General features: G+C 39.7%; 1 protein-coding gene across 5 annotated transcripts in view; it reads right to left on the bottom strand.

Annotated features, from left to right (window-relative positions):
• The window catches only part of fam49a (family with sequence similarity 49 member A), a 45318-nt gene that overhangs the window by 6814 nt on the left and 12663 nt on the right, over positions 1–25841 (bottom strand). For 2 of the 5 annotated variants that reach the window (XM_049589906.1, XM_049589904.1), the window contains 5 exons: positions 10742–10797; positions 3042–3121; positions 2642–2721; positions 694–815; positions 278–383 (listed from right to left, as the gene is read on the bottom strand). In XM_049589906.1, the coding sequence (XP_049445863.1) occupies positions 278–383; positions 694–815; positions 2642–2714 (301 nt within the window). In that variant the 5' untranslated portion in view covers positions 2715–2721; positions 3042–3121; positions 10742–10797. The remainder of the gene's footprint in view (positions 1–277; positions 384–693; positions 816–2641; positions 2722–3041; positions 3122–10741; positions 10798–25841) is intronic. The other 3 variants (XM_049589908.1, XM_049589907.1, XM_049589905.1) reach the window with 2 other exon arrangements.

Raw genomic sequence — 25841 nt, 5'->3', positions numbered from 1 at the left:
AGGTACATGTATGAAAGTTCTTATAACTTGAATAAGTCATTTTCAAAATAAAGAATCTAAGAATTATGTCACAAAGTATTATAAATACTGAAAGTTACGAGAACATATTTCAACCCTGTTGAAATAAAGGAGAAAAAAAAAGTAATTTAAAGACCACCTGACTGATGGAATTCAGTACTCAATAAGATACTAAATAAGATAAGGACTACAACTTCACCTTAACTTGAGTGGCTCAATAAGCTTTAAAAGCCTTTACTATAACATGACCTGCATGTACCTAGTCTGAGTGAGAAACTGTAGAACTTCTTGAGTTTGATGACCAGCGGGCAGACTGAGTTCCAGGCTCGCTCCTGCAGCATGAAGTCGTTAGGGTTTTGAATTGCCTGGAAAAGAACAAAAACAAACAAACAATAAAAAAAATGGCAGAACACATTAGAAAACATCCATGATTACAACCATAATGATCATAAACACTATGAACCAGGTGCAACACAAATGTTGAATACTGTGCAGCTTTAACTAGTTAGCTGTGTGTGATGATGATGATGATGATGAAACCTGATGTCACTTCAGCTGCTCTCTCCTCCCCTGTACTGCAAATTGTTCAGCTTTTACACGCAGAGACATTTAGTATGAATTTTATGGTTCTTAATTAATTGGTGTTGTGTGCGTGTGTGTGTGTGTGTTCCTTACATCTCTGATCTCTTGGCCGGCTCCTTTGTACGCCTGCAGGCCAGACAGGATGTTCTCGGAGTCCTGGAGGACTGAGTTCACCTGGTTCCACACCTCGCGCTCTCCCTCTGTCGGCTGTGCATCTAACACACAAAGCACGCACGCAAAATGCATACACACATGCGAGCACATGCACATACATACAAAAACACACACATCAGCAGAGGACAGTAGTTAGCTAAGCTGCTAGTCAATGTCAATATAAATACATTTCAAAACTGGTAATTCATGCCTTTTCACATCAAGAATCAATGAAAGTGAAATGTAATTTTTTTTTTTAGATTTAAAATTCATCCTTAAATTTTCTAGTCTAAATCTGATGTGAAAGGGCTTCAACTGAATGAAAGAACAATGTTTTTAATCGGGATGGGACACTTAATGGGGGAACGTGTGTGCTGACTGTTTTTGTCACAAAAGAGTAACTCATCAAACGTTGTCCATTGTGATGATGAGCACAAAAACATTCAGCAGAGTGAAGTGTGTTTGGGTCAAAGCTAAAGGCATTATTTCACTCCAGTAAACAGTTTCAGCTTTTAGCACATACAGCATATCCACATGACTCCATCAACAGTCAGTCAGTCAGTCACCAAAATGAGCAGCCTTGGGCATTCAGAGTGATGCATTTAATTTGAAATACACACTCCAAACATTATGTGTTAACTACAGTGATAAGACTTAAGTTGTCTATAAAAGAAGGGAAGCACTCTACGGTAGACCGAATGGCTCCACACCAGCTTCATTATCAAGTATTCATAAAAAAATCTGAATTTGAAGTGCATTTCAAGGAGACTGACTAAAAGAATGGAGGTAAACAGTATGTGCTGAAAACTGGGAGTACTGTACTACAGTGAAATGTTTCCAGTGTCTTTACAGGACAGTCTAATCCGCTACAGTAGAACCTGGTTAATGTGCAAAAAATGAACAGGTCTGGATCACAATACTATGATATTCTTGCCATTTTACTGCTTCCAATTAATGGTGTATATAAGCAGAATTCTACTGCACTCTGCCATGCTTGTAACCTACAATAAAATTGAGTCTTTGCTTCATATTTCCTGCATGGTAAAAAAACAAAAACATTTTAACATCATGGGAGTCTATTTAAGATCTACAATACTGTAAATAATCATATGTTTCTGCAGGAGACTACAGATTTGGCTATTATGACCACAGAGAGAAATGCAGCTCTAAATTTAGAGCATCGGTGACATTAAAACTCTGTCTGGGGTCTGCTTTGCATTTCAAAACCCTTCCACTCCCATCATTTCCTCTTTGCTGAATAAACAAAGGTTGGCTACATTGTGAGAGTGGCTGAAATGCCACTATGGAGGCGTACTGTGTTTCTTCTTCTGTAGGAGGTTTTAGAAAAAGGCCAGAGCAGATTTATAAACCAATTTGTGTATTTCATGTGAGCATTAGGAAGCAGAGCAGTGATGTAGCTGATTTAATAGTCACATATTGACCCTAACACTGATAATATAATGACATAACTACAGATAACAGGACTATGCAGGAAGAGAAACAAGGCTACATGGGGACAAAACACTGTTTAACGCTCTGGATAACAACATTATGTTAGTAATTACATTATGCCACATACACAGGTATCAAATGTGTCTTATTTTAAGTTCACATACAGGGAGATGCATGTGGAAAAGTTAGTAAAAGCAGACGGCAAAAGGTCAAGGGTCAGCTCCATTCTTCTTCAACTTGTCATGGATTTCAAAAGCATCCTAAAATCAATCACGAATTCTAATAAATGCAAACGAAGGCTGACAATTCAATAGCTGAATGGGCTGACCCCTGACCTGTGAGAGCAGCTAAAGAGAGGTTAAAGGAAAAATGAATTAGGGATGAAGAGGGAGGTGGGGGTTGGCCTAGCAGAGGGACAGGTACAAGCTGAGCTCACTTTCAAAGTCAAGGAAAAAGTTTGGCCCCTGTTCAAGCTCTGTGCAAGTGAGCACTTTTAACAGATTCCCCATTTGGTTTCTGCAAGAGAGAGAAACAGAAAGAGAAAGGAGGAAGAAACGTCCGTGTGATGTTAAAGAGTCATCAATACGTTATTTAAAGACAAATGGGAGAAATCGGAGCTGAAAGAGCAGGAGGTCATGACCGAGTGAAAGGATGGGAGAGAGCAAAGGAGAGAAAGAGAGGAGCATAAGCAGGCTCCTTCGCAGCTTCGTCATCAGGAGCACAGACCTGCTGACAGAAAGGAAACAGCTGAGCTGGTTACACCTCCCGCCCCCCTTCCCACATCTCTCTCTCCATCCATCTTTTCTCCCTTTGTTCCACTCCTCTGCCAGACTTACTTTCAAAGTCCAGGAAAAAGTGTGGATAGTTCTCTATATCCCTTGTTAGGACTTTTAGCAGGTTACCCATTCCAGCAAACCTGATGGTCAGAATACAGTAGTGAAAAACAGACATCAACACAGACATGAATGCATATATTTAACAATGTGTAGTTAACGGTGTACTTCAGACTGTATAATAGAGACATTCATAATAACTCATAGTTTTAAAAAAAATCATACCACATGTGTGACTCCTATCTAACAGAGGTTGTTCTGACGGATGCATTTTTAAACTGAAGAGTTAATATCTCAGCCCAGTTTAGTGTAGCTAATCTGTATGTTTATAAAGTGTGTGGGTTTCTGGTCCCACGTGCAGACGCTTTTAGCAAAGTGAACCACAAACCAATGCATTCAGCGTTAACCAAATTTGTCACATGTATCAGAAGTTTTTAGCCTCGAAGTAGCCCATGATTGGCTACCCACATCATTATAAGGCAACACAGAGCGAGACAAAATAACGACAAGATTCTCACATGGTTCTTGTTTCAGCCACAAAGCTGCGGTGCTAAGCATGTTTTTTGGGGGAATTTTAAAAAGGCGTCACTGACAGTTGACGCTTTCACTTACAGTTTGTGTTGCCTTTTGGATGCAAATGTCCCCATGTGAGCTGAGACTGATTTAGTGAGACAGAATTCAATTGTAACGTGGTCTGAAAACTGGAGCAGGTTAGGACTCATGTGCATTTACTTTGTGACAAATAGTCTAGTAACATTTCTAGATACGAGTCAAAGTAGTACTGACAGAAAGATTCTTCGTTCAGTATTTTGACCTTTTATGAAAAACCAAAAAATAATTTTCTCAGGCGGAAATAACAATTACTTTATTATCAATTAATCTGCAAAATATATTCGCAATAAATGGACCACTTGTTTGGTCAATAAATGATAAGACCGTTTTGAAAACTTGCCCTCAAAAGTTCCCTGAGCCCAAGTTTAAGTCGTCAAATGTCTTGTTTTATTTGACCAACAGTTCAAAACACAAAGATTTTCAGTGCACATCATAGAAGACTGAGAAAAACAAGAAAATAATTACATCAGAGCATTATATTTTCATTATTTTTTAAGACTTATGCTGATTTTCTTTTGCCGATTCACGAATTGCTTATCCATCTACTTGTTTGAGCTCTACAATTTTTTTCAATCAGTGGCATCATCTTTAAAAGTAATTTCCTTTCACAGAAATTAAACTGAGCAAAAACTGCACGCACACTGCAAAAATGTTTGTCAAAAATTACTTTGCCCTCACACTGTGCACATATGTGTTACGTGTGTGTTTCCTGGTCAGTAAAAAAGGCTGAGAATGCAAAAATCCTTCCCACCTTTGTTGGATTAAACTCCTGAGACTGTGAACCTATTTCTCTGCCCATCTGGATCCAGGCCTTTTTAAACATGGCCAAACACAAGGATGGCGTAAGTGGCAGTTACGCTTTATAAAGACTTTATTGAACGCAAAAGGCAGTGGGTAGGTAGCAATTTCCAGGGAAAAGTCTACCTCCTCAGCCATGGAGGGTGGTCACACACTCTGTAATCACAGCAGGCCTTAAACTTACAGTAGCATAATATGAGGCCATGATTGCAGTAAAAGGAGAATGTCACAGCACATCATGGGGATGCTAATGGGAACGGTGTAACCTTGCTAGGTTTACATGATTTAATAACCAGATGTTATATTCATGTTGGGTGGGAAACAAAAGTTATCTGAATTTGAAATGAAAGAAAATGCAGATGTGCTCTAAAAACTGACCTATGGCTTTAAAAACGTCTGTTGAGTAGGGTCAGTCTATCAAGGATATAGAGTTGCAAATTCATACTGTACAAAGAAACTCTAAGGTCACAGTCTTATCTTCTCACACACATAGATCCAACCTATCTTGGACTTCACAAGTCATAGTGTGAAGTGACAACAAAAGAGACACTGTGCTGCAGTGCGCACATGATAATCACACTGCACTTCTCTGCACAGCCTCCAGCAAGCTGTCGACTATTTCCATGTATTCCATCATGTTGCACTCATCACAAATTTGTACACCCAAGTGGCAGTCTGAACACAGCTCCTACAGAGATGTTATTAATCTTAAAATGCGTCCGATAATGAATTTCATGCAGTCATGGTAAAATCTAGTGTTTAAATACAACATTCTACCAGAAGGGGGCAGCGCTGGTTCACATTTACGTTACACTAACAGGGATTAAAGTTGTACTGAAATGATGTCATGTTGGTACATGTGCTGCAGCAGTCCAAAGCCTTAATTTTCTAGACCAACCATGACCTGCGGCTACAACAAGTTCCTCAGCAGACTCACTTGCCTTTATCCGCAGTCAAACTCTGGTTATGCTGCCCTCAGGTACCAGTTACCCACTGAAACAGCCAACTCTACCAGGGACAACTATCAAAGGACTTCTCAGCACATCTACAGGGAGTGTTTGTTCAGGCCTTGTGACATTAAAGGTCCAGTGGCAGCTAATACAAATTTTGGTTTCCTATGCATTTTCATTTAGTATAGAAAGTGTGTCAGGGAAAAAACACTTTTAAGGAGATGCCTTGAGGAAAATCTCTCTTGTACTGCTACACTGTTGGATATCATTAATTTGTCATTTACTACACAACACCAGAATCACTTTAGCAACCTCCAGAGAACACATTTATGCTTTGAGTCATAGGTGTGTGTGTGTGTGTGTTAGTGTGCACATTAACATAGCTGGCGTGCCAACCCAACTAGTTTGTGAACACTGGGGAGTGTCTGTGATTGCCGTGATGTCACTTAAAATGTAGCTGCATTGCAATCTGGTATGCTGAGGCTACTATTCATGAATAATGCAATGATTCAGGGCAACACTTTCACCAAAACAGATCTCTCTACAGAGCTAGAAAAGAGTAGACAATACAAAAATAAGGCTCGCAACTTTTCCACTGACAAAATGTAAGATGCAACAAGGCAATATAGTGACACGTATCAACACCATAAACAATAGTAACAGTAAATAACATTAAACCAGGAGAAGCGCAAAAAACAAAAGAACAAAAACTTGGCAGTGCTGAAAGCTGTTTTACATAGAAAAATCTGACCGGAATTCAAACCAAGTAATGTCAGTGTGTGTACACATTCAAGCTCCGATAATACCCCTTGACACTTAACTTCACTAGCAGTTAAGTGTGTGCTTTATATCCCCCTGAGGTAAACCAGCTCCAGGAGCTTTCTCTACTATTTCTTGTCTCTCATGAACCAAAGCAGAAATGAAACAAACAACAGCTCCAGACCAACGTGGGTAGTGACATCATTTTTTTTTATGAAGTTCATCCCTGTCAGCCTCTTTATGGTGATCGAGTAAAACATGCAAAACATATAAACATACATACATATACAAATATACAAATATATATATATATATATATATATATCCACACTCTGTTCTCCTCACAACAACACTGGCTAACTGGACTGAGTACACTGTTTTTGCATTGACCTTACACAGTGAATAGACCTTTGTCACTGTGGACATTTTTGCTTGTCATAGTAAGAAAAGTACAGCTGGAACAATGGCCGCATTCCAATATGATTATATATATATACACAATATAAATATGTATACACAAGTACTCACTGTCATTGCATACTTGTGTATACAATATAAATATGTATACACAAGTATGCAATGACAGTGAGTTAGTATTGACAATAAAAGAGCCTGGAGCTAGCTCACCTGAATAAAATGCAGTAGTTATTTGTTGATGTTATTAATTACATGTTTGCAGAAAAAAAGGTCTACACTAAGATACGCTTGGGTAGTGCGTCTACAACAGGATTTTTACAGTGTGACACACGAGGTCTTAACAAGGGTGTCGCAATATCCCAGCATAAACGAAAAACTGTGATATATAAATATTAATTATTGATATCATGTTAATACCACAAATATGATAATATTGTGTAAATAGTAGAGCACCTCTTAAATCCTTTTCGTTTGTTTCCGTTCTTGCTTTGTCTCCCTCCCCCAAAGCCTTCTGGGTGCCTTTTCACAACCCATTCAGTGTAACTGCTCTTTTTGTATGACTTTGTACACTTATGGTTACAGATTCTCTCTCCACCTCCATACACTTGTGTTCTGAGTGTAATTCATTTGCTAAAAAAAAGAGACAAAACAAGACAAAACATTAGACTGGTAGAAATTATTATTTTTACAATTTTCTATAGATATCGCAATAACACTGTTATTGTGATTTTTTTAAACGCATAAAATATTCCGCAGAAACACTCGCACCTTGTTAAAGGCTGAGCTGTGTCCATCTTTCACATCCTGCTCACAGATAGTAATAGCTTGTCATAAATCCATGCCTCATGTTGGATTTAATCTGAGGGTTTAAGCCACAATGATGGACTATCTGAAGGGCTCAACAAACACCTGTTGACCCACCTTCAAAACCCTCCTCTCCACCTGGGTTGAACACAGGTCAGGATATTGAATAGTTACTTTATTTACTGCTGTTATCAACTTTCATGTACTGACTTGACAAATAAGAGTGAGAGAATGAGAGAGAGCCCAGAGTGCAGGAGTGATGAAGCATTAAAGTGTGAAGAAAGTTGTTAAAGTTAACCTCATTTGGTACTTGTGTAATGTGATTCTGAGTAATTCAAAGGTCTAGCAGTGATGTGTATGGGACCACAGTTGGCAGACTCAAGACTCTAAATGGCATCTACAGTGCAAGACATTATCCTGTACATGTTGTTAATGCAGAGGGTGAGTCACTCCATACCATAAACACTTTTACCCAAGGTGATTAGCAGTACAATTATTGTACAGGCATCCTCTGTGTTTGCCCACTTGAAATCAAACTTTTACATCTACTGAGCTTCACAGAACTATAAACTGCTCTCTGATACATGAGACTTTCCCGTCTCTACCCTTCAGTCTAATACCAGACAGGGAAGGAAAAACTACACAGGGAATTTTCTCGTCTGCTCGGTTCCTCTTTCACAACCACTTATCTATATGGCCTGGACCGAAAGTGTGGAAACTTTGATTTTCCTCTCTCGCATAGTATTTACCATCATCTGACGTGGGTTAAATTAAAGGGGAATAGCACAAATAGTAAGTATACCGTATAAATGGGTATTTTGGTTCAGGAATGAAGAATGTGCTGAGGGTGCAAACTACAAACTATTTAAAAAGTACACATTTCCCTTTATAATGCCCCTTATGAGAAGGTCCCAATTTTTAAATAAAGAGAGAGGGAGAGAAAAAGAGAGAGAGAAGAAGTTACAGAGAAAAACAGAATGAAAAGAAAGTTTATAATCCCTCTAGAGGTCCAAATGGTGTTGAAGCAAACATCAGATTTGTGTGACTGGGAAACTCCATATTACCCTGTCAGTCAACTTGTCGGTCTTGATCAATGAGCCGCCTTTCTGTTACTGTTGTGTAGTGCCAAATGTCGTTCTCACTGACACAAACTGACACCGCTAACAGCCCCACTGTCCTACTTCGACCTCAATGTAAACATTCCCCTTACTTAAAAATGTGCTTGTGACACCGCGCAGCACTCTCAAGGCTGTTTGTGCTTCATAATTAAAGCAAACGCTAAGCACCAAAATGAGTGCCACGTTTAAATTGCCTTCCCTTGTGTCTGAAACAACCTCCGTTGAGAGAGAAATCGTCACACAAGCCAAATGATTTATAGAGTGGTGACTGTAATTTAGCATTTTGTATTACTACAAGCTTCGATACTTGTCTGTTAAATGGAAAATGGAAAAAAGTCTGAGAAGTAGAAGTGTCAGATAGCACATTCACATCTTTTATCAGTGTTCGTGCTGTTAACTTCAAACCAACAACAGGGACATTGATGCAAGGCCTTGATTAAAGGTCCCCTGTGAAGATCTTGACTGCTGGTGTCACTATGGAGCAGTGTTGTTTAATAAATGGGTCCTCGTTGTAAAAAGGAAGCACAACAAGCATGCGGGTTGTGCATTTCCCTTGCAATTGATTTCACACTATCCCGCTCATTAACAGCTGACAAATTAGCAAACATGGATGAAAAAAAACATGATTTAAATGATTATTAGCTTTGCAAATGCTTAATGAGGAGTGACAAGCACTCTGTATTTTTGTTGGACCTCAGCAACACACACGAGTTTGGTGAGTTACACTAAATGTAAATCTAAAGGCTACCTTTAGTAAACTTTTTTTCTTTGCGAAAGACAAAGTAGAGTCAAAATGATCCTCGTCAACAGAAAAATACTTCTCTTCTATCTTAAAGCATTACTGTGAAGGATTTAGTGGCATCTAGCAGTGAGGTTGCAGATTGTAACCAACTGAAACTTTCATGTTCCAAGTGTGTAGGAGAACTGTGGCCAATACTACAACACAAATGGCTCTATCTAGAGCCAGTGTTTTAGCCTGGTTCCAGACCACAGACCCCGCCCACTCAACTGAGTAGGCTTGCATCTCTGGTCTGACATACTGCAATGAATTTGCGATTTATCTCGTCCAAACGATGGACCGACCAATGAACGCCGGGAGTCTAGCAATTAGCAAATCAGCGCCATGCTGATGTCAAGCTGTACGCCAGTGGGTAACTTGTGAGGATAGCAACAATGGCGACCGCTATAGATCCTACAGACCACATTAACGATGCTATTGAGGTATTTCGCCACTACTCGCGTTAATGGAGGACCAAATTAAGGAAGCTGCTAAACTGGATTTAACGGCGATGCAGCTGGGCGTGCACGACGACGGAGACATTTTAAACGGGCAATGCTCGCTTGTTTTCGGCACCCCCGAGGCATGGATACTAATGACGTCAGATTCTGGGTGAGTCGTTGATCTCTACTGATTGATTAGGGAAAAATCAAATTCCCTCCCCCTTGTAAATCGCCTTCAATGGAAGCCATGTCAGACTGAAGGTTCTGGGAGCTTCAGTCTGACACTCAGGCTACCAGTGTTTGGTTTGTCTGTTCTCGGCTACTGTAGAAACTCTGTGAAAGATCCCCTAAATCCTAAATACTGGACCTTTAAATGCACATTTTAATTTTATGAAAATGCTTACCCTGAGAGCCAGATTCATATCCTCCAAAAAAAAAAAAAAAAAAAATCTTGTAAATTTGCCAAATTTTATGTTTAATCTTTTATACATTTGGCCATGTTTAACTGATAAGCAGGTAGTAGAAAGCATTGAGTGGCATCAGTTTATATTTAATACTGATTATGAAAGTTTCTTAAATGTTACTTTAATTCACTGTAATTTTACTTGCTAGATATTAAGACATTAAAAGAATGTGGTGAGTGACCACTCAGATGTTTGTTCTATCCAAATATAATACAGGCAATCTAACAGTCTTTTCATTTGACATCTATTAGTGCAAACTAGTGCAAACTTAGTGCAAAGAGAAATACAGACTAAAGGTTTAGTATTTCTCTTTAACAGCGCTTAGGACAAACAGTTCAACAGCTTTCGAGGGAGAAAGTTTTGGGCTTAATACAACAAGTGCAGGCTAATCCCCTCTGTAATCATCTAAACCACAGCATTGTTACTGGGCTGATATGCTTCAGTGGCAGCTTAGAGTGTGGTCTGACTCTAACATGACTACACTAGCACAAAAAACTGTGTGTGTGTGTGTGTGTGTGTGTTTGTGTGTGTGTGTGTGTGTGTGTGTGTGTGTCACGTACCTTCTCTGGTGGAGGACCTCGGGTTGCTGTCTATATCATCCGCTTTCTGTTTGTCTCTGAAACAAGAGAAAAGAAGGAATTTATGTTAAAATCAATATGGACTGAGCAGAAATAAATTATTTTGTCATGATGCTTGTGTGTATGTGCTTGTGTGAATCCATGTGCATGTAACATCTGCGCATCGGACAGGTATAGTATCAGCTTTCCACATTACCCAACTTCCCCTTTTCTCCTGACACACACAAGCATTCAGCAAACCAATGACGCTGAATTATTCAGCAGTGAAATCTACACCACTGTCTGTTATATCCAAAATAAAGCTGATTAAGGCTCCGTTTGCTGCATGTTCACTGGAGTATTAAATGTCCTATGACAAGCTGCGGCTGCTAATGGTCACTGGGTTGGACTGTACTATAACTCCCTCCAGGACAAGAGCAGAAAATAAATAGATGGACTGTCACGTTCTGTCAAAAATGACAGTAGTGCACATCCAATGTGACATTTATGACCCAGCTCAGGAAGGGTTATCTGAAGCTCATCATTCTCATCAATATCTTTTACACATATCGCTGAGTAAAAGCTACATTTATAAACAATCAAATAAGCAGTGATTCCAAAAATTCTAACAATTTTTGTTTTGCAAACAACTGATTCTCACCTAAAACACCAGGTAAGCCACTTTCTGAACCAAATGTTAAAGAATTTTTGGCATCAACTTGTTATCAACTGGCAAAGTCAACGCTGTGATGGCCCATAAAACCTGCTTGTCAAGATGTTATCAGCTGAACAATAGAGCAGATCATTAGCAGGGCAGTCTATCATTATGCACTGCACTCCAGTCTGGTAGTCTAGTCTAGAAATGCACTCTCTGTGCAGCACAGCAGTAAAACTGGCCTACAACAGAGTTGATTTAAATTATGGAGAGGTCTGACTGGAAAGCAACAAGAAGCAGGAATAAGGCTGTGTTTTCTTACTGTGTTGTATAGTATGGGGTAGGTGGGAAAAAAGCACATGGGAATCATGATCCTTACCCTCTACAACTGCACATGATTACTAAAGTTTGGTTTTAACATAATGGTATAAACAAGGTTACAGTGCAGCACCTGAACGAGTACAGTGCACACACCGTGGCCTGTTACAGTAACTCACTTTGTTTGACCATATAATTGTCCCAGAAATAATAGCAACAAACATTAATGACCTTCACATCTTCATATTCATATGCCACTGATGTAATGATAATATAAGAGAATAATCATGCAAGTACACTCTTATGAAGAGCGATGAACTTTTAATTCTAAGGAATATTTAGACAGTAAGTGTGATTACATGGACATGAACAATCCATTTATGAAGTATATTCCAGTTATGATCATATTCTGGATATGTTGTTTACATGAGCACAGAGAAACTAGGTAATTCATATTGCCTGTATACATCCCAGTTTCTTTCAGAGTACTCAAGCTGGAAATATTGGGTTTCTCATAAACGGAATATGGTGTTTACAGCTCAAACACATAAAAGGGATATTCCAAAAACTCGATCGTAAATGGGTTATTCATGTCCATGTAATCGCACTCACTGGAATATGAAACAAAAAAAACCTCACATAGCCTATATTTAAAAATGTAATTAACATGTGTCATACATGCAAAAAAGTATATATAAAAATCTAGTCCATCTAAATAGGTAGCTCAAAATTACTCATTTTGAGACTTTATACAAACATTGACCAACAAAGACAGAAAAAGTGATGCCTTTTTCGCAACTTTTAGACAAGCTTAATGGAGCTCCGGGTACAGTGCAGTTCGCTATATAATTCGGCCAGTGTGCTGCTGGTGGATTTACAGAGAGGAAGATGAAGCTGTTGGAGGGTGACTACAAATGATGGACTTTGCAGCTCATTGCCAGGGGTTGGCCAGTGAACAACTATCAGGACTGTGACTCTTCCACTCCAAAAGGGCAGCTGCAGGCCACCGGTAAGCTGCACTGTTTCGTTTATTAAGTTGTTTAATTTTTATACAACGTGTGCAAGTAGGCGGGGTTAGAGAGAAAAACCAGGGAGAATCGCTTATAAAAGGTCAGAAAAAACATACTGTTTAGTCTGACATAATGTTGGTGAAATTCTTGGGTAAACAAACAACCATGGGAACACAATGAACAATAATCAGGTCAGCAAAATGATAAAAATCGTGTCCACATATCATACGCTAAGCCGAAAACTTAGTCTAGTGCACACGCTAGGTTTATCTTACAGTTCATCTTCAAAAAGGGAAAGTGCTCAAGCACATTTTGGTTTTAATAGTTATGCAAGATATGGGTGTGACATAAGAAGCATTTTGTGGATATCTTGTAACCAATCACCCAGACTTCCCCCTAGCAATGCGGAGCATCGAGCAAACCACACACACTGCAATTTTTTTTACCAAGCTTCACTGCTTGAGACATAACATTAGTGACAGCATATTGGAGCACTACACTAACCCCCCCGCTATACTCCAGAACACACACCAACTTGTTTTAGCAAAATCATTTAGTGCTAATTCTACTAATACAAAAACACTAACTGTGTAATCTTCCATCTTCAGATGCACAAATACATAAGTACAAACTACCATGTGAGAGCCAAAAGACTGAGATGGCTCCATCTGTCACAGAAAATAGTCCTCATCTGTCTGTGTTGACCCCCTTCCTCCTCTAGAGAACCTGCACAGCAACAGTGCCAGGGGAAAGAGGTGGGACGCCGTGGATAGATGGATGGATGGATGGATGGATGGATGGATGGATGGAGGCTCCACAGGGACACTGGACACTCTCCTTATAAGGGCATGGTAGTGTGTGGTGACTCCCCCTGGTCTGATACATGAGCGGACTTCACCTCAACATTAAGCAGGGTCTAAAGACACACACACGGCTCACTTCACGTCCCTTCTGGACCTCTTAGACACATACATTTGCCAAAACACCATGTGGACGGCACAGATTGAGCGCTGATGAGAGCAGACACTTCATCATCACACCCACTTCACTCATTACATCCAACTTCTCCCTTTCTCTGCACGTCAACTTCTTTATCCACGTACTCTTTCCCTTCTTCCCTTTTCATGTTCTTTCTCCCTTTAATTTCTCTGCTTCCTCTTTCAGTGACACGTAAGTTGGACTTTCTTAGTCCTTCCCGTCTGCCAGGCCAGCAAGACAAACAGGTGTCACCAGGCAGTTAACCCATTTACACAATGAAACTGAATTTGATTAATTATCCAGGAAGTCCATTTACAAAATCAGTCAGCAGGCTCTGTTCCAGATTAAAAGAAAATAGCCATTAGCTATTAGCCAGCCAGCCAGACGGTAATCCATCCAGCCCTTCATTTAGTCAGTTAGTTATCCCAATGAGCCAGCCTTTCAGTGAAGTAGCCACACATTTAGCCAGGCAAGTAAGCAGCTGAGTCAGTCAGTTCAGTTGCCAGTCGGTCAGTAAATCTGTCAATCATCCCGGCAGGTGGTGGAGCCAGACAGAGAGGATGGAGATACGAGCAGACTCCTAAAAAATAAACATGTTTTTCAGGAAACATCAATCAAGAGCCAGAATGGAATTTTCCAGTGACCCCACAGGAATAACAGACATAATAATACAGGCCCATTATGTCTCAGTATGATTGCAGTAAGGTTCATTTTCCCCGAACAATCTATTGTTCAGAGTTAATTTACTATTTTTGGAACAAAATGTCAACAATAAAATCTCTCCATCTGTTTTGCCAACCAGACTTTAACAAAGTTATCTATGACCTAAAAACAGGTGTATCTCAGACAGTTTGTCACTTTTTCCTCTCAGTGGATGATATCATGTTGGAATCAAACTCTTGACTTGTTCTGACAAAAGAGGGGAACTTTCATCACCTCGTATATAAAGTCAGTTCTCACCTAATCTCAGCCTGGACTGTTCTTTGCCCTTGAGGAAAATGTGGACTGATAAAAAAACATCAGTGTGTTTGTTAGATGGCTCCTTTACACATGTATCTGTTGTAACTGACAATGACTAACAGAGGTACTTTGCTGATTTTCAGCCAGCTTTGTATCATAACAACAGGCCTCACCCACTAAAACAGGATTTATAGTTGTGCGCAGACCCTCCGCACGTCACCTACGCCATTGTGAGCATTTATACTTGTGCGGTGGGCGGTCTGTGTCACTCTGCAGTTACAGCTCCAAAACACTAGTCAGCGGCGGTGCTTTCTGTTAAGTGCTGTAAAGTTTAGTTGATTCAAAACACACCCAAACACACATTACATATGGCTTGAGAGAGACAATTTCACACACAATTACAAAATCGGCTCCATTACAACTCACAAGGTCCACTGACAAAACAACTGTCTTATACCAAACACGTTTTACATATAAATGTAACATGCTAACGGTATTAGCACAAGCCTACGGCATTTTACATTGTATAAATTAGCCTAGCAGCCGGCAATCTTTTCCTCTTCTCATATAAAACCAAGGACAGCAGCAACATTTCACAAAGGTAACGGTACATATGCTGGCTCTGTTACAACTCACAAGGTTCACTGACAAAACAACTATCGAATACTAAACATGGTTTCCAAACTAATGTAACACGCATGCGGGAAATGATTTCAGCTTGCAAAAATAGACACGAGGTCTGCATTGCCGCGAGGTGTAGTTACATTTCTGGGGAGGTGCACGTCAAGTTACAAAAACTATAGAAAACTATTCAACGCAGAAGTATAAATTCCCTATAACAGTGCATATGCACAAATCTGTGCATAAACAGAGTGTATAAACCCTTTGGTAGAAATCTGGGATTTTCTTACCTGAATTTTCTCTACAAACAAGTTTGGAACTGCCACAGACCATGTGTATGCACACATGGTGACAGCCCAACTGTTTTAGAAAATGTAAACACATCTTTTATCTAAATGCGCATAAAAACCACATTTATTTTAAAGAAGGCTTTAATAGACAACAATATTTCAAACCATTCATTGACTAATACATGAACTTATTTCATCCTTGGCCTTTCCACTTAATCAATTATTCATAATTAAAATATTTCACTATAAAAACTGAGTGTGCCTGTCCTGGCTTTAAATGGAATATATGAGAATGACATGTAACAGTTCTGGTTTCCATTGTTTTTACTGAATCTGCCTGTCCACTTATCATGGCTACTACCACCAATTGTTAGTGCCATGAAATTATGATAAGGCCTATTATTATTGTTGTTGTTGTTGTTGGTGAGTAACAGGGTATATAATAAAACTCTGATCTACCTCCAAGCAGATGTTAAGATGACATATCTAACTTTGGTGGCAGACCCTGCAGCGTGTGCCTTCAGGAGAGAGCACATCAGAGATAGACATGTTTGAACATATTTAAAGAGCGTGACGAATGGTTCATCAGCTGTTTCCCACTGCCATTACATTCACAGACGCTCACTGACAGTCCTGCACTGGTGTGTCAGGGCTTTAATACATGCATACAGACAACTTCACCACTGTGTCCATGATATATCTCTGGGTACATATTTTCTTTGTAAAGATAAATGGGGGTGTGGCAGTATGCTGACTGCAGATCGTGGGCACGGGCCTGCCAGTTTAGGATAATTCTGATTCACCAACATTGGCACAGTGGTAAGAACATAATCAGCCGATGCACACCTGCTTACCTTAAATTCAAGATCTTTTGTTACAAGCTGGCGGGCATATTATTTCCTGTGTCAAAACAGATAAGCCTATATCACGTCAACCACCGGCGTTTATTGGTCCAGTGCGGCACAGTGCATTCTGGTAGTTGTAGGTTTTCTATCTCTTGAGCAAGTGAATCCCACAGCCCTTTTCCCTGTTTTCTCTGGTCATGTAGCATCAATTTTAAAAGTGTTTGCGTCTTTCTACTGTATAGACAAACCAGTTTTAAAAAAGATCATCTTTCCAGAAGTGAAATACTTTGTGTCCTCTAAAATGGTTAAGACACTGAATGTGTGCAAAGGTTTCATTTGTATTACATTTCAGTCTATTCATCTATTTTGCAGCCATAATCTTAGAGATCTAGCTCTGGTAGCTTTACCTAATCTTAAAGTACCGGCAACCTCACCTTGACCTCGCACTCAAAAATAAAATCTGATTTATTTCGAGCAGCAGCGACCAGTCCCATTGAGCAGCATGTCTTGTTTGAGGACACCATGATGGCAGCTTTAGAAAACAATTTCCCCAGACAGATTTTGCCTGTCTGGTTTGAGATTATCACCTTTTTAGTCACAAGACTGCTCCAAAAGACTCTTGGCAACCAGTGCCCAGTACAAACAAAGAGTAATACAAGCAAAAGAAAAAGTAAAATTACGATTCTGTCTGATCCTTTGACTCTAAAGTTAGCTACATGTGTCTGGTGATGACCTGACTTAACCTGGTGCATTGTCATTTGCAAGCACTTACACACCCACAAAGACATAAAACAGTCCTGCATGAAAATATATGCAGGCTATTTTATGCCAACCACGCAGTCCGCTTCAAGGCTGTGTCTAAAAGCTATCTGTTGTTTCCATGGTGACATCTGTTAAAACAGGAAGCTCATGAATATGACAGAGTGGAACCCTGAAGGGGACAAATGCATACATACACACGTTGTTCTTCAATGGTTTACTGTTTAGAAAAAGGGAAGGTGTGTGATGAAAGCTGCTGTCACTTCTGGTTGAACGCCTGGCAAGGAGGATGCCACACTCACTGGGTAGAGGAGAAGGAGAGTGACAGACGGCAGGCATGTGATGAAGACGAGAAGAAAATGCCAGAAATAATCCTGGGGGAAATCACAAGAAAAGGTATATATGTATCCACGAGAAACGGAGTTGTGCATCCAAACACAATCCAAAAACCTAAAGAAAGAGAGCACCATTGTTGTTACAGTGCCTCTGTGTTGCTTCAGGGAATGAACTGTGACTAAAAAGTAGAACGCCTAAAAGTAGAGCAAAACTAAACAGCGCTCAAAAACACTTTCATGCAAGAACAGTGTTTTCAAATGTGATCTACAAGTAAACAGAAAATATCTTCCACCCTTGCGAATGAAAGGCTTAATGGCTGCAGATCTTTCTGAGGTACAATTTGTGCCCAAAGCTTATATTTAGGATGATAAGGAAAAATGCCACAACGTTTGTTCTGATTGGTCTAAAGTTCTTAAATTTGGCACAGACATACGCTGGACACATACCAAACAGTACAACTTTGATATTTTTAGAATACATGCAGAAATCACACTCTCATCAATAGTCAAAGTTCAATATGCAACGTTGTTGTTACGAGTTCACAGATATCAAACACTTCATTGTGCACCTTGTAGTTTCTGAGTTACAGACATTTTCTTATCATACTATATTTAGTTTTTGGCCTGATGGGACAAATGTTTTTTCCAAACAGTAGTGAGGATGGGTACTGAAATCCAGTATTAGGTATTAATTGGTATTTCAGACGTTCATATAATGACTTTGCCGTTGTATACGTTGCTGCTTTAGAAACAAAATGTAGTTATAATTAAAATATTCAACTCTAATCCTATTCAAAACTATGAGCAAGTATTTAGTGATTAAAAAGAACTGATAGAAGTAGCAGTATCATTAAAAGCCTAACAATACCCTTCCATTATCCCATGTACCCAAAGACTAAGTATATTGTAAGAAAAATTAACGTCAGCCGAACGCTGTGTCCAAAAATGTCTGCAGATTTGTGCTAAGGCAAGCCCAGAGAACACTTCCACCAAAGGTAAGTGTGTGAGTGTGTGTAACATGGATAGACACACACTACTTGACAGTGCCCAGCGAATGCCCTACTCCAATGGTCTGTAGTCAAAGTTTACACAAGAACACCAAAGACAATCAACCATAATAGCAAACATGCACAAGTCCTTCTTATCTGGCTCATATCAGCTGTGCTTTCACAGAGTGTTTACCTGGCCAACATTAGCCTCAAACCACTGAGTACTCAATGAAACACTAAGAACATATTATTATCTAATACAAATTTGTCCAACACAGTTTGAAGTGGAAAAACAAAACTATAGTATGCAGCCAAAACATGACACATCTTATGCTCTCTTTGTTTTGAATGCTTTTCTAATGTGTATACTCATATATGCTGACTGCCTGGCACATTTAATGTTGATTGTTATTCAAGCTGAAATGACTCACCTATGTAGATGCCTTTGTAGCTGTGATTTACAGTAGCCACTAGTGAATGAGTCATAAACACAATGCAACGTCATAGCCGGAAATGTCTCAAAGATCGTGGTGATGTACGCCTGGTACAGGAAATTGCATTGGCAAACAGTGATTACTACTAGCCCACAGTCACACTGAGTCCTGTGTATTTCTGCTTGCAGTGGTGAGAGAGTGACGAGCACAGAGGAGATACAAAGAGACCAAGTCAGTCAGACAGCATTTGTCAAGGTCGACAGCAGAAGTGCCTTTGTCCACACAACTCTACTCAGAAAACTACCTCCAAGAAAAGACAAGAGTCACAGCCGTCACACCAGACTGGAAATACAATGCTTCCTCGAAAAATCAACCAAACAAAACAACAATGGCTCTTGACTTTTACAGAGAGAGGCATACCGCTGAACTGTAGAGTCTCGTTTGCAGTCGATCAAAACCTTTTCCATGTCCTGAGGGGAAAAACAGGCCTTGACCCACTTTGGATCAAGACCCATTGTTTTCTCAATGCTACATTTAAGTTTCTGCAGTCAAAATGAGCCATAAATTAAATCTGACCTGGGCTACAAATATGACAAGCAACTGTTAGTACAGATTGTTAGAGAGAAAACACCCTTTTGGTCTTGTACAGTTTAATGTGTAAATCATGATTTGGGATGTTTGTTCCGGCTAATTTTGCTTTTGATAGCCCGATATCATTAACTGGTAACTTTAATTTAAAAAAAAAAAAAATGCTAAATAATGTGTAACATAATAGGTCTTTCCTTTTAGTGCAGCGCTCCATTGACTCAGTGAGCTTTAGCATATCAAAGTGCTGACCATTTAGAGGTGGGGAAATTTTATTGTTTTGTGATGACAATATCTTGTTTTTTTTTTATATTTTCTGATGGCTTTGCTGCTTCATTTTGAGCCGCAAAACCCCTTTAGCATGATGTGTAATTTAATAGGTATTAGCACCACTAGCCATGGTGACACTGATAGTGGTGCTAACAGAGCTAACAGTGTTGGGTTTGTGACCCAAAACTGAGCCACCCTCTCATCAAGGTGACCTGGGGGGACACCAGAAGGTAGGCACCATGTTTCCACAGCAATGCTGTTGGGTCCAGAAGGCGTTATATTGCTAATCGGTAATGCTAGCTAGTTCCCTCCTGAGCTGTGTGGTGCGCAGTGCAATGAATTGAGGAGTAGCAAAATAAACCTATAGACTGACATGCCTAACTAGTCAAACATATTCTTGGCAGTTAACCGACTACTGGTTGACATCCATAATCATGATGGTAACAGACCAATAGCTATCAGGGGTGAAATTTTTGAGGTTATTACAGTCATCATACCTTTTGTTTTTCCTTTTATTTTAAGCTCTCATCTCAATCACCAATCAGGCAACATTACTGGTTGCAAGGTTTTTACATCAACTACATACCATATGATACAGACATGTTTGAGGGCATTTAAATCACTCAAGTCATTTGTAGATTAAGCCAAAATAAGAGACATGGATGTGCAGTTTTTGACAGGGGGTTTGTTGTTATTTTGTGAATATGTTCATTTGTGTGGTTTGTGTAAAACGACACTTTATGAGCACTCTGAGTGAAATCAGCTGTTACTGTTCTGTTACATACTCCATAAAACTGACGACAGGAAGCCTCTGCACAAACCATGGATAGCGTGACAGCTGTTGATGTTCACAGACATCCAGGATTGAACCTGTAAATCAATTATTTACATGGATGAGCATCAACTCCACAACTGGAAAATGCTTATTTCCAACACTGCTCCAGGTCACGCAAGGGGAGTTGGTGTGCAAACTTGTGAGTAAAGAGTGAGCAGTAGTCTCGGGTGAGAACACCTTCGGCTCTCAGTTTAAGACAAGTGTGGTGTGGTGAGAGCGCGTGCCTTTGATGGCAAAAGCCTGTCCCGTTCTGCACTGGAAAAAGCAAAGGATGGGGTCAGGGAGTGACAGAGGAGGGGGTTGGGAAGGGAGAGACACATCTGGCTCAGGATGATCTGCCTTCTGCAGACACCCTCTAAGGGTTCAAACAAGGGTTAACCCTCAATGGAGAGTTCAATGGGCTGGAAGACTGCAACCCTCCCATGAGTAAATGAATGAGTGTGTGCGTGTGTGTTTGTGACAACTCTGGAGCATCTTTCTTCCATGCGCTGCATGGCAACAGCAGATGAATGGATGATGGATTCATAACTGCCCAGTGAGCTCCGGGTTTGGGGATTTTAGGCGGGGGTGACAGGGAACTAACCATCAAGACTCATTCACTTGACAGTGATGTATGATAGCAAGCACTTAAATTCACTTTGTATTTATTTTAGAACATCAAATCTGTCATTTTGCAGCGCTCTAGCCTTCCATACTACCCTGGCACTGATGGACGTAACCCTTAAAAGGATCATCGACTAACACAAAACAGGAAAACGTTTGACACGACACCACACTACTGCAAGCAAACCCTTTCATTCATCAACTGATACTCTGTTGAACAGGAAATGCGTCAGCTTACCCATCCTCAGTACACACAAAAAAAAAACATGCAAAGAAAAACCCAAGCAGGCTGAGCAGGTGCTGCAAAGTGTGGGAACTGTGTTAAGTTCCTTTTTCTCTCATGCAGGTAGAGCTGCCCAACTTCATATGTACAACTGCTATCACATTAGGACTTCATTGTTACTATGCTTGTGAATAGTGTAGTTCCTCTTTACTAAATATTTCTACAATTTCTACTCCAGTTGAGTCAAGATGCTGGACTAAAATGACATTAGACTATGTTTTTTGTCACCTAAAATCAAAATAATCCTGATCAATAATTCCAACATATACACCATTATTATGCATTGATTGTACAATCATAACGTAGACTAAGAAACATTCAGTGGTTGTCTCTGTGTACTTGATGTGGGAACAAACAAAAACAACTACATGTAACAGGAAATACAAACCTAGGAAACTCCAAGCTGGCTGAACCTGACCTGCAGTTTAAGGAATCTGGTTCCAGTTTACTTCCTCTAAATCAGGTGACTATTAATGAGTCTGCAGGCTACAACACTGTCAGACAAGCCTTGTGAAAAAGTTCAAATGCAATAAGACGATCCAATTTCCTCTCCTGTGTCTTGGTGCACATATTTCAGTCATGCTGATAAAACATTGAACCTGGAACATGATAAAACAAGAAAAAAAAAAAGACAGTCCTCTCAGTTTTGATCCTGAAAAGCTCATTCCCAGGCTGAGTCAGAGCCCACTGTTTTGCTCATGTTGAGGAACAAAGAACTGCCAATGAAAAATAAATGCATTTTAAAAAGGCACGTAGTGCTGGTCAAACACAGTAAATCCCAGGCGGAGGAAAATGACCACCAGCCAAATGCTTCTACATTCTGGCTGTGCCTGGGAGTTTATCTACAAGCCATTTTGGCAAGTAAATAGATGTGAAGATCTTGCAATGACAATGAAGCTCAGTAGTAAAAATGACTGTCACAGAATGAAGCAGATACAGTATCCAGTTTACAAAATATTTTACGTTACCACCTACTTTTTTAAGCCTGCAATTAAGTGAACTTCTTGCCACCATTTTGGAACAACAAAATCCAAATCTTGGGATAAAGGAGAAAGCTTCATTGAGGCTACGGCTGCATGATTATGGCCAAAATGATAATCACAATTATTCTGATCGATATTAACATCTCAATTATTGATGATGATGATGTGCTGTCTCCTAAATCCAAAATACTTCCAGCAATAGATTATGACTGTTGATGAATGGGAGCTTTCCCTTTGTCTGCAGTGGCAACACTGAGGAAAGTTTTTCAAAGGCTGCTGCAGCAGGGTGCGTGTGCAGCGGCATGACAACTCCCCGTAAGTGAAGGCTGACTGTTAGTTTAGGAAGTGACTTCATATGCACCTGAGTTTTCTATGGGCGAAGCATGCAATTTAAACATCATTATCGCAGTCAATCATGTTAATTAACCGTGGGAAGCCAAAATCGTGACCATGATTAATATGCGATTCATTATGCAGCCCTATTGAAGCCTCTTTAAAGGCAACTCCTTATTAGGAGTGTAGTGGTACACATACTTGTTATTAACTATTTGGCAAGCACTATTCTGTGTGTGTGTGTGTGTGTGTCAGTTATTGACTATTAGCCACTGTAGCCAGGCTGACTGAGAGTCAAAGCCCTATTGAGCCTTGTATTCCTTTAGCCCTTAGCAGTAATGATTTTATGAGCTTTTTTAATGACAAAATTCTAACTATTAGAGGCAAAATTCATGACCTCCTGTCCTCAGATAGTAGGCCTACCTATCTAACCTCAAACACAGCTGTAAAACCTAATACACATTTAGACTGGTTCTCCCCAATTTCTCTTCAAGAATTGACCGCAGTGATTTCTTCATCTAAATCATCAACGTGTCTCTTAGACCCCATCCCAACTAGGCTAATTAAGGAGGTCTTACCTTTAGTTAACACTCATATATTAGATATGATCAATATATCCCTATTAACAGGCTATGTACCACAGTCTTTTAAGGTAGCTGTAATTAAACCTCTACTAAAAAAGCCCACCCTGGATCCAGAGGTGTTAGCCAACTATAGACCAATATCTAATCTTCCCTTTCTGTCAAAGATTCTTGAGAAAGTAGTCGCAGATGAGCTGTGTGATTTTCTCCATGATAATAATTTACTTGAGGAATTTCAGTCAGGATTTAGAGTGCATCATAGCACTGAGACAGCACTAGTTAAAATTACAAATGACCTTCTGATTGCTTCAGACAAAGGACTCGTCTCTGTACTTGTTTTATTACATCTTAGTGCGGCGTTTGACACAATTGACCATCAAATTCTGCTACAGAGACTGGATCACTTAATTGGCCTAAAAGGTTCTGCACTAAGCTGGTTTAAATCTTATTTATCTGATCGTTTTCAGTTTGTTGACGTTCATAATGAATCATCCTTACATACTAAAGTTTGTTTTGGAGTTCCGCAAGGTTCTGTGCTCGGACCAATCCTATTTATTCTATATATGCTTCCTTTAGGTAACATCATTAGAAATCACTCTATAAATTTCCATTGTTATGCGGATGATATACAGCTGTATTTATCGATGAAGCCAGAAGAAAGTAATCAATTAACTAAACTCCATAACTGCCTTAAAGACATAAAAATCTGGATGAGCACCAATTTCCTGATGTTAAATTCAGACAAAACTGAAATAATTGTTCTTGGCCCCAAACAACTCAGAGACTCTTTATCTGATGACATAGTTTCTCTAGATGGCATTGCTCTGGCCTCTAGCACTACTGTAAGAAACCTCGGAGTAACATTTGATCAAGATTTGTCTTTTAATTCTCATTTAAAACAAACCTCATGGACTGCATTTTTTCATCTGCGTAATATTGCAAAAATTAGGCCTATCCTGACCCGAAAAGATGCAGAAAAATTGGTCCACGTTTTTGTTACCTCAAGGCTGGATTACTGTAACTCTCTATTATCAGGTAGCTCTAGTAAGTCCTTAAAAACTCTCCAGCTAATTCAGAATGCAGCAGCACGTGTACTAACAGGAACTAAGAAACGAGATCATATTTCTCCTGTTTTAGCTTCTCTGCACTGGCTCCCTGTAAAATCCAGAACTGAATTTAAAATCCTACTGTTAACTTATAAAGCTCTAAATGGTCAAGCTCCGTCATATCTTAGAGAGCTCATAGTGCCATATTATCCCACCAGAACACTGCGCTCTGAGAACGCAGGGTTACTCGTGGTCCCTAAAGCCTTCAGCTATCCCACATTTAAGACTAGACTTAAGACTTTCCTCTTTGATAAAGCTTATAGTTAGGGCTGCCTTGCCTTGTACAAGCCCCTAGTTAGGCTGACTTAGGCCTTGTCTGCCGGAGGACCCCCTATAATACACTAATACACCTCTCTCTCTCAGCTTCTTCTCCAGAGCCTTTGTGCTCCACTGTCTCTCAGATTAACTCATATCGCAGCAGTGCCTGGACAGCGTGACGTGTGTGGTTGTGCTGCCGCCGTGGTCCTGCCAGATGCCTCCTGCTGCTGCTGCTGCTGTCATCATTAGTCATTAGTCATACTTCTACTGTTATTATACACATATGATTACTATCACACATGTATACTGCCAGATACTAATATATACTTTCAACATATTGTACCACAGTAGCCAGAACTATAACGATAATATTATTGGGGAGTTTTTCCTTATCCGCTGTGAGGGTCCAAAGGACAGAGGGATGTTGTGTGCTGCAAAGCCCTGTGAGGCAAATTGTGATTTGTGATATTGGGCTTTATAAATAAAATTGATTGATTGATTGATATTACTTATAACATGCTACAGCAACATAATGCCACAGTGCATTTAGTTCTTTTATTGACCATAATGCAATGTTTGAGTGCCTCCTGCCCTTTGTACAGCAACAAAGGTGCCCAAATACCTTGCTTTTAGTGTAGACTTTTTTAAAAAAAGAAATGGAAAAAATATTATTTTTCATTTTCCCAACTATGGCACAAACATATCAAATTGTGAACCCAAAAACATGGCATGTACTGAACCATATTCAACCTATGTTTTTTTGTTTTTGCATTGTTGCTTGCCTGGATTTCTGATTCAAATAATAATCAGGTAGTTTTAAGACTATCAGTTCTTTGGCTAGTGTGTACTCATCCAAATCTATCAAGTTGTGTGTTCACAAGACATGATTAGATAGTAGGTTTCAGTTAGACGAGAGGAACTGTCCCAGGTCTGACATGTCTATGTATTAACCCAATACTTCTTATGTCTGTTAAGTCAACCCATTTCCTCTGAGAGGGATTTTGTATAAACCACAGGAAACCAAAATCAACACCAGTGACCCAAAATAACTTCTGTTTGGGAATCTCTCGGA

The sequence above is a fragment of the Epinephelus fuscoguttatus genome, linkage group LG11 (assembly GCF_011397635.1).
Source record: "Epinephelus fuscoguttatus linkage group LG11, E.fuscoguttatus.final_Chr_v1".
Lineage (NCBI taxonomy): Eukaryota > Metazoa > Chordata > Actinopteri > Perciformes > Serranidae > Epinephelus > Epinephelus fuscoguttatus.
Note: the sequence above shows the minus strand (reverse complement) of the source record. Positions and strands in the feature narration are given on the sequence as shown.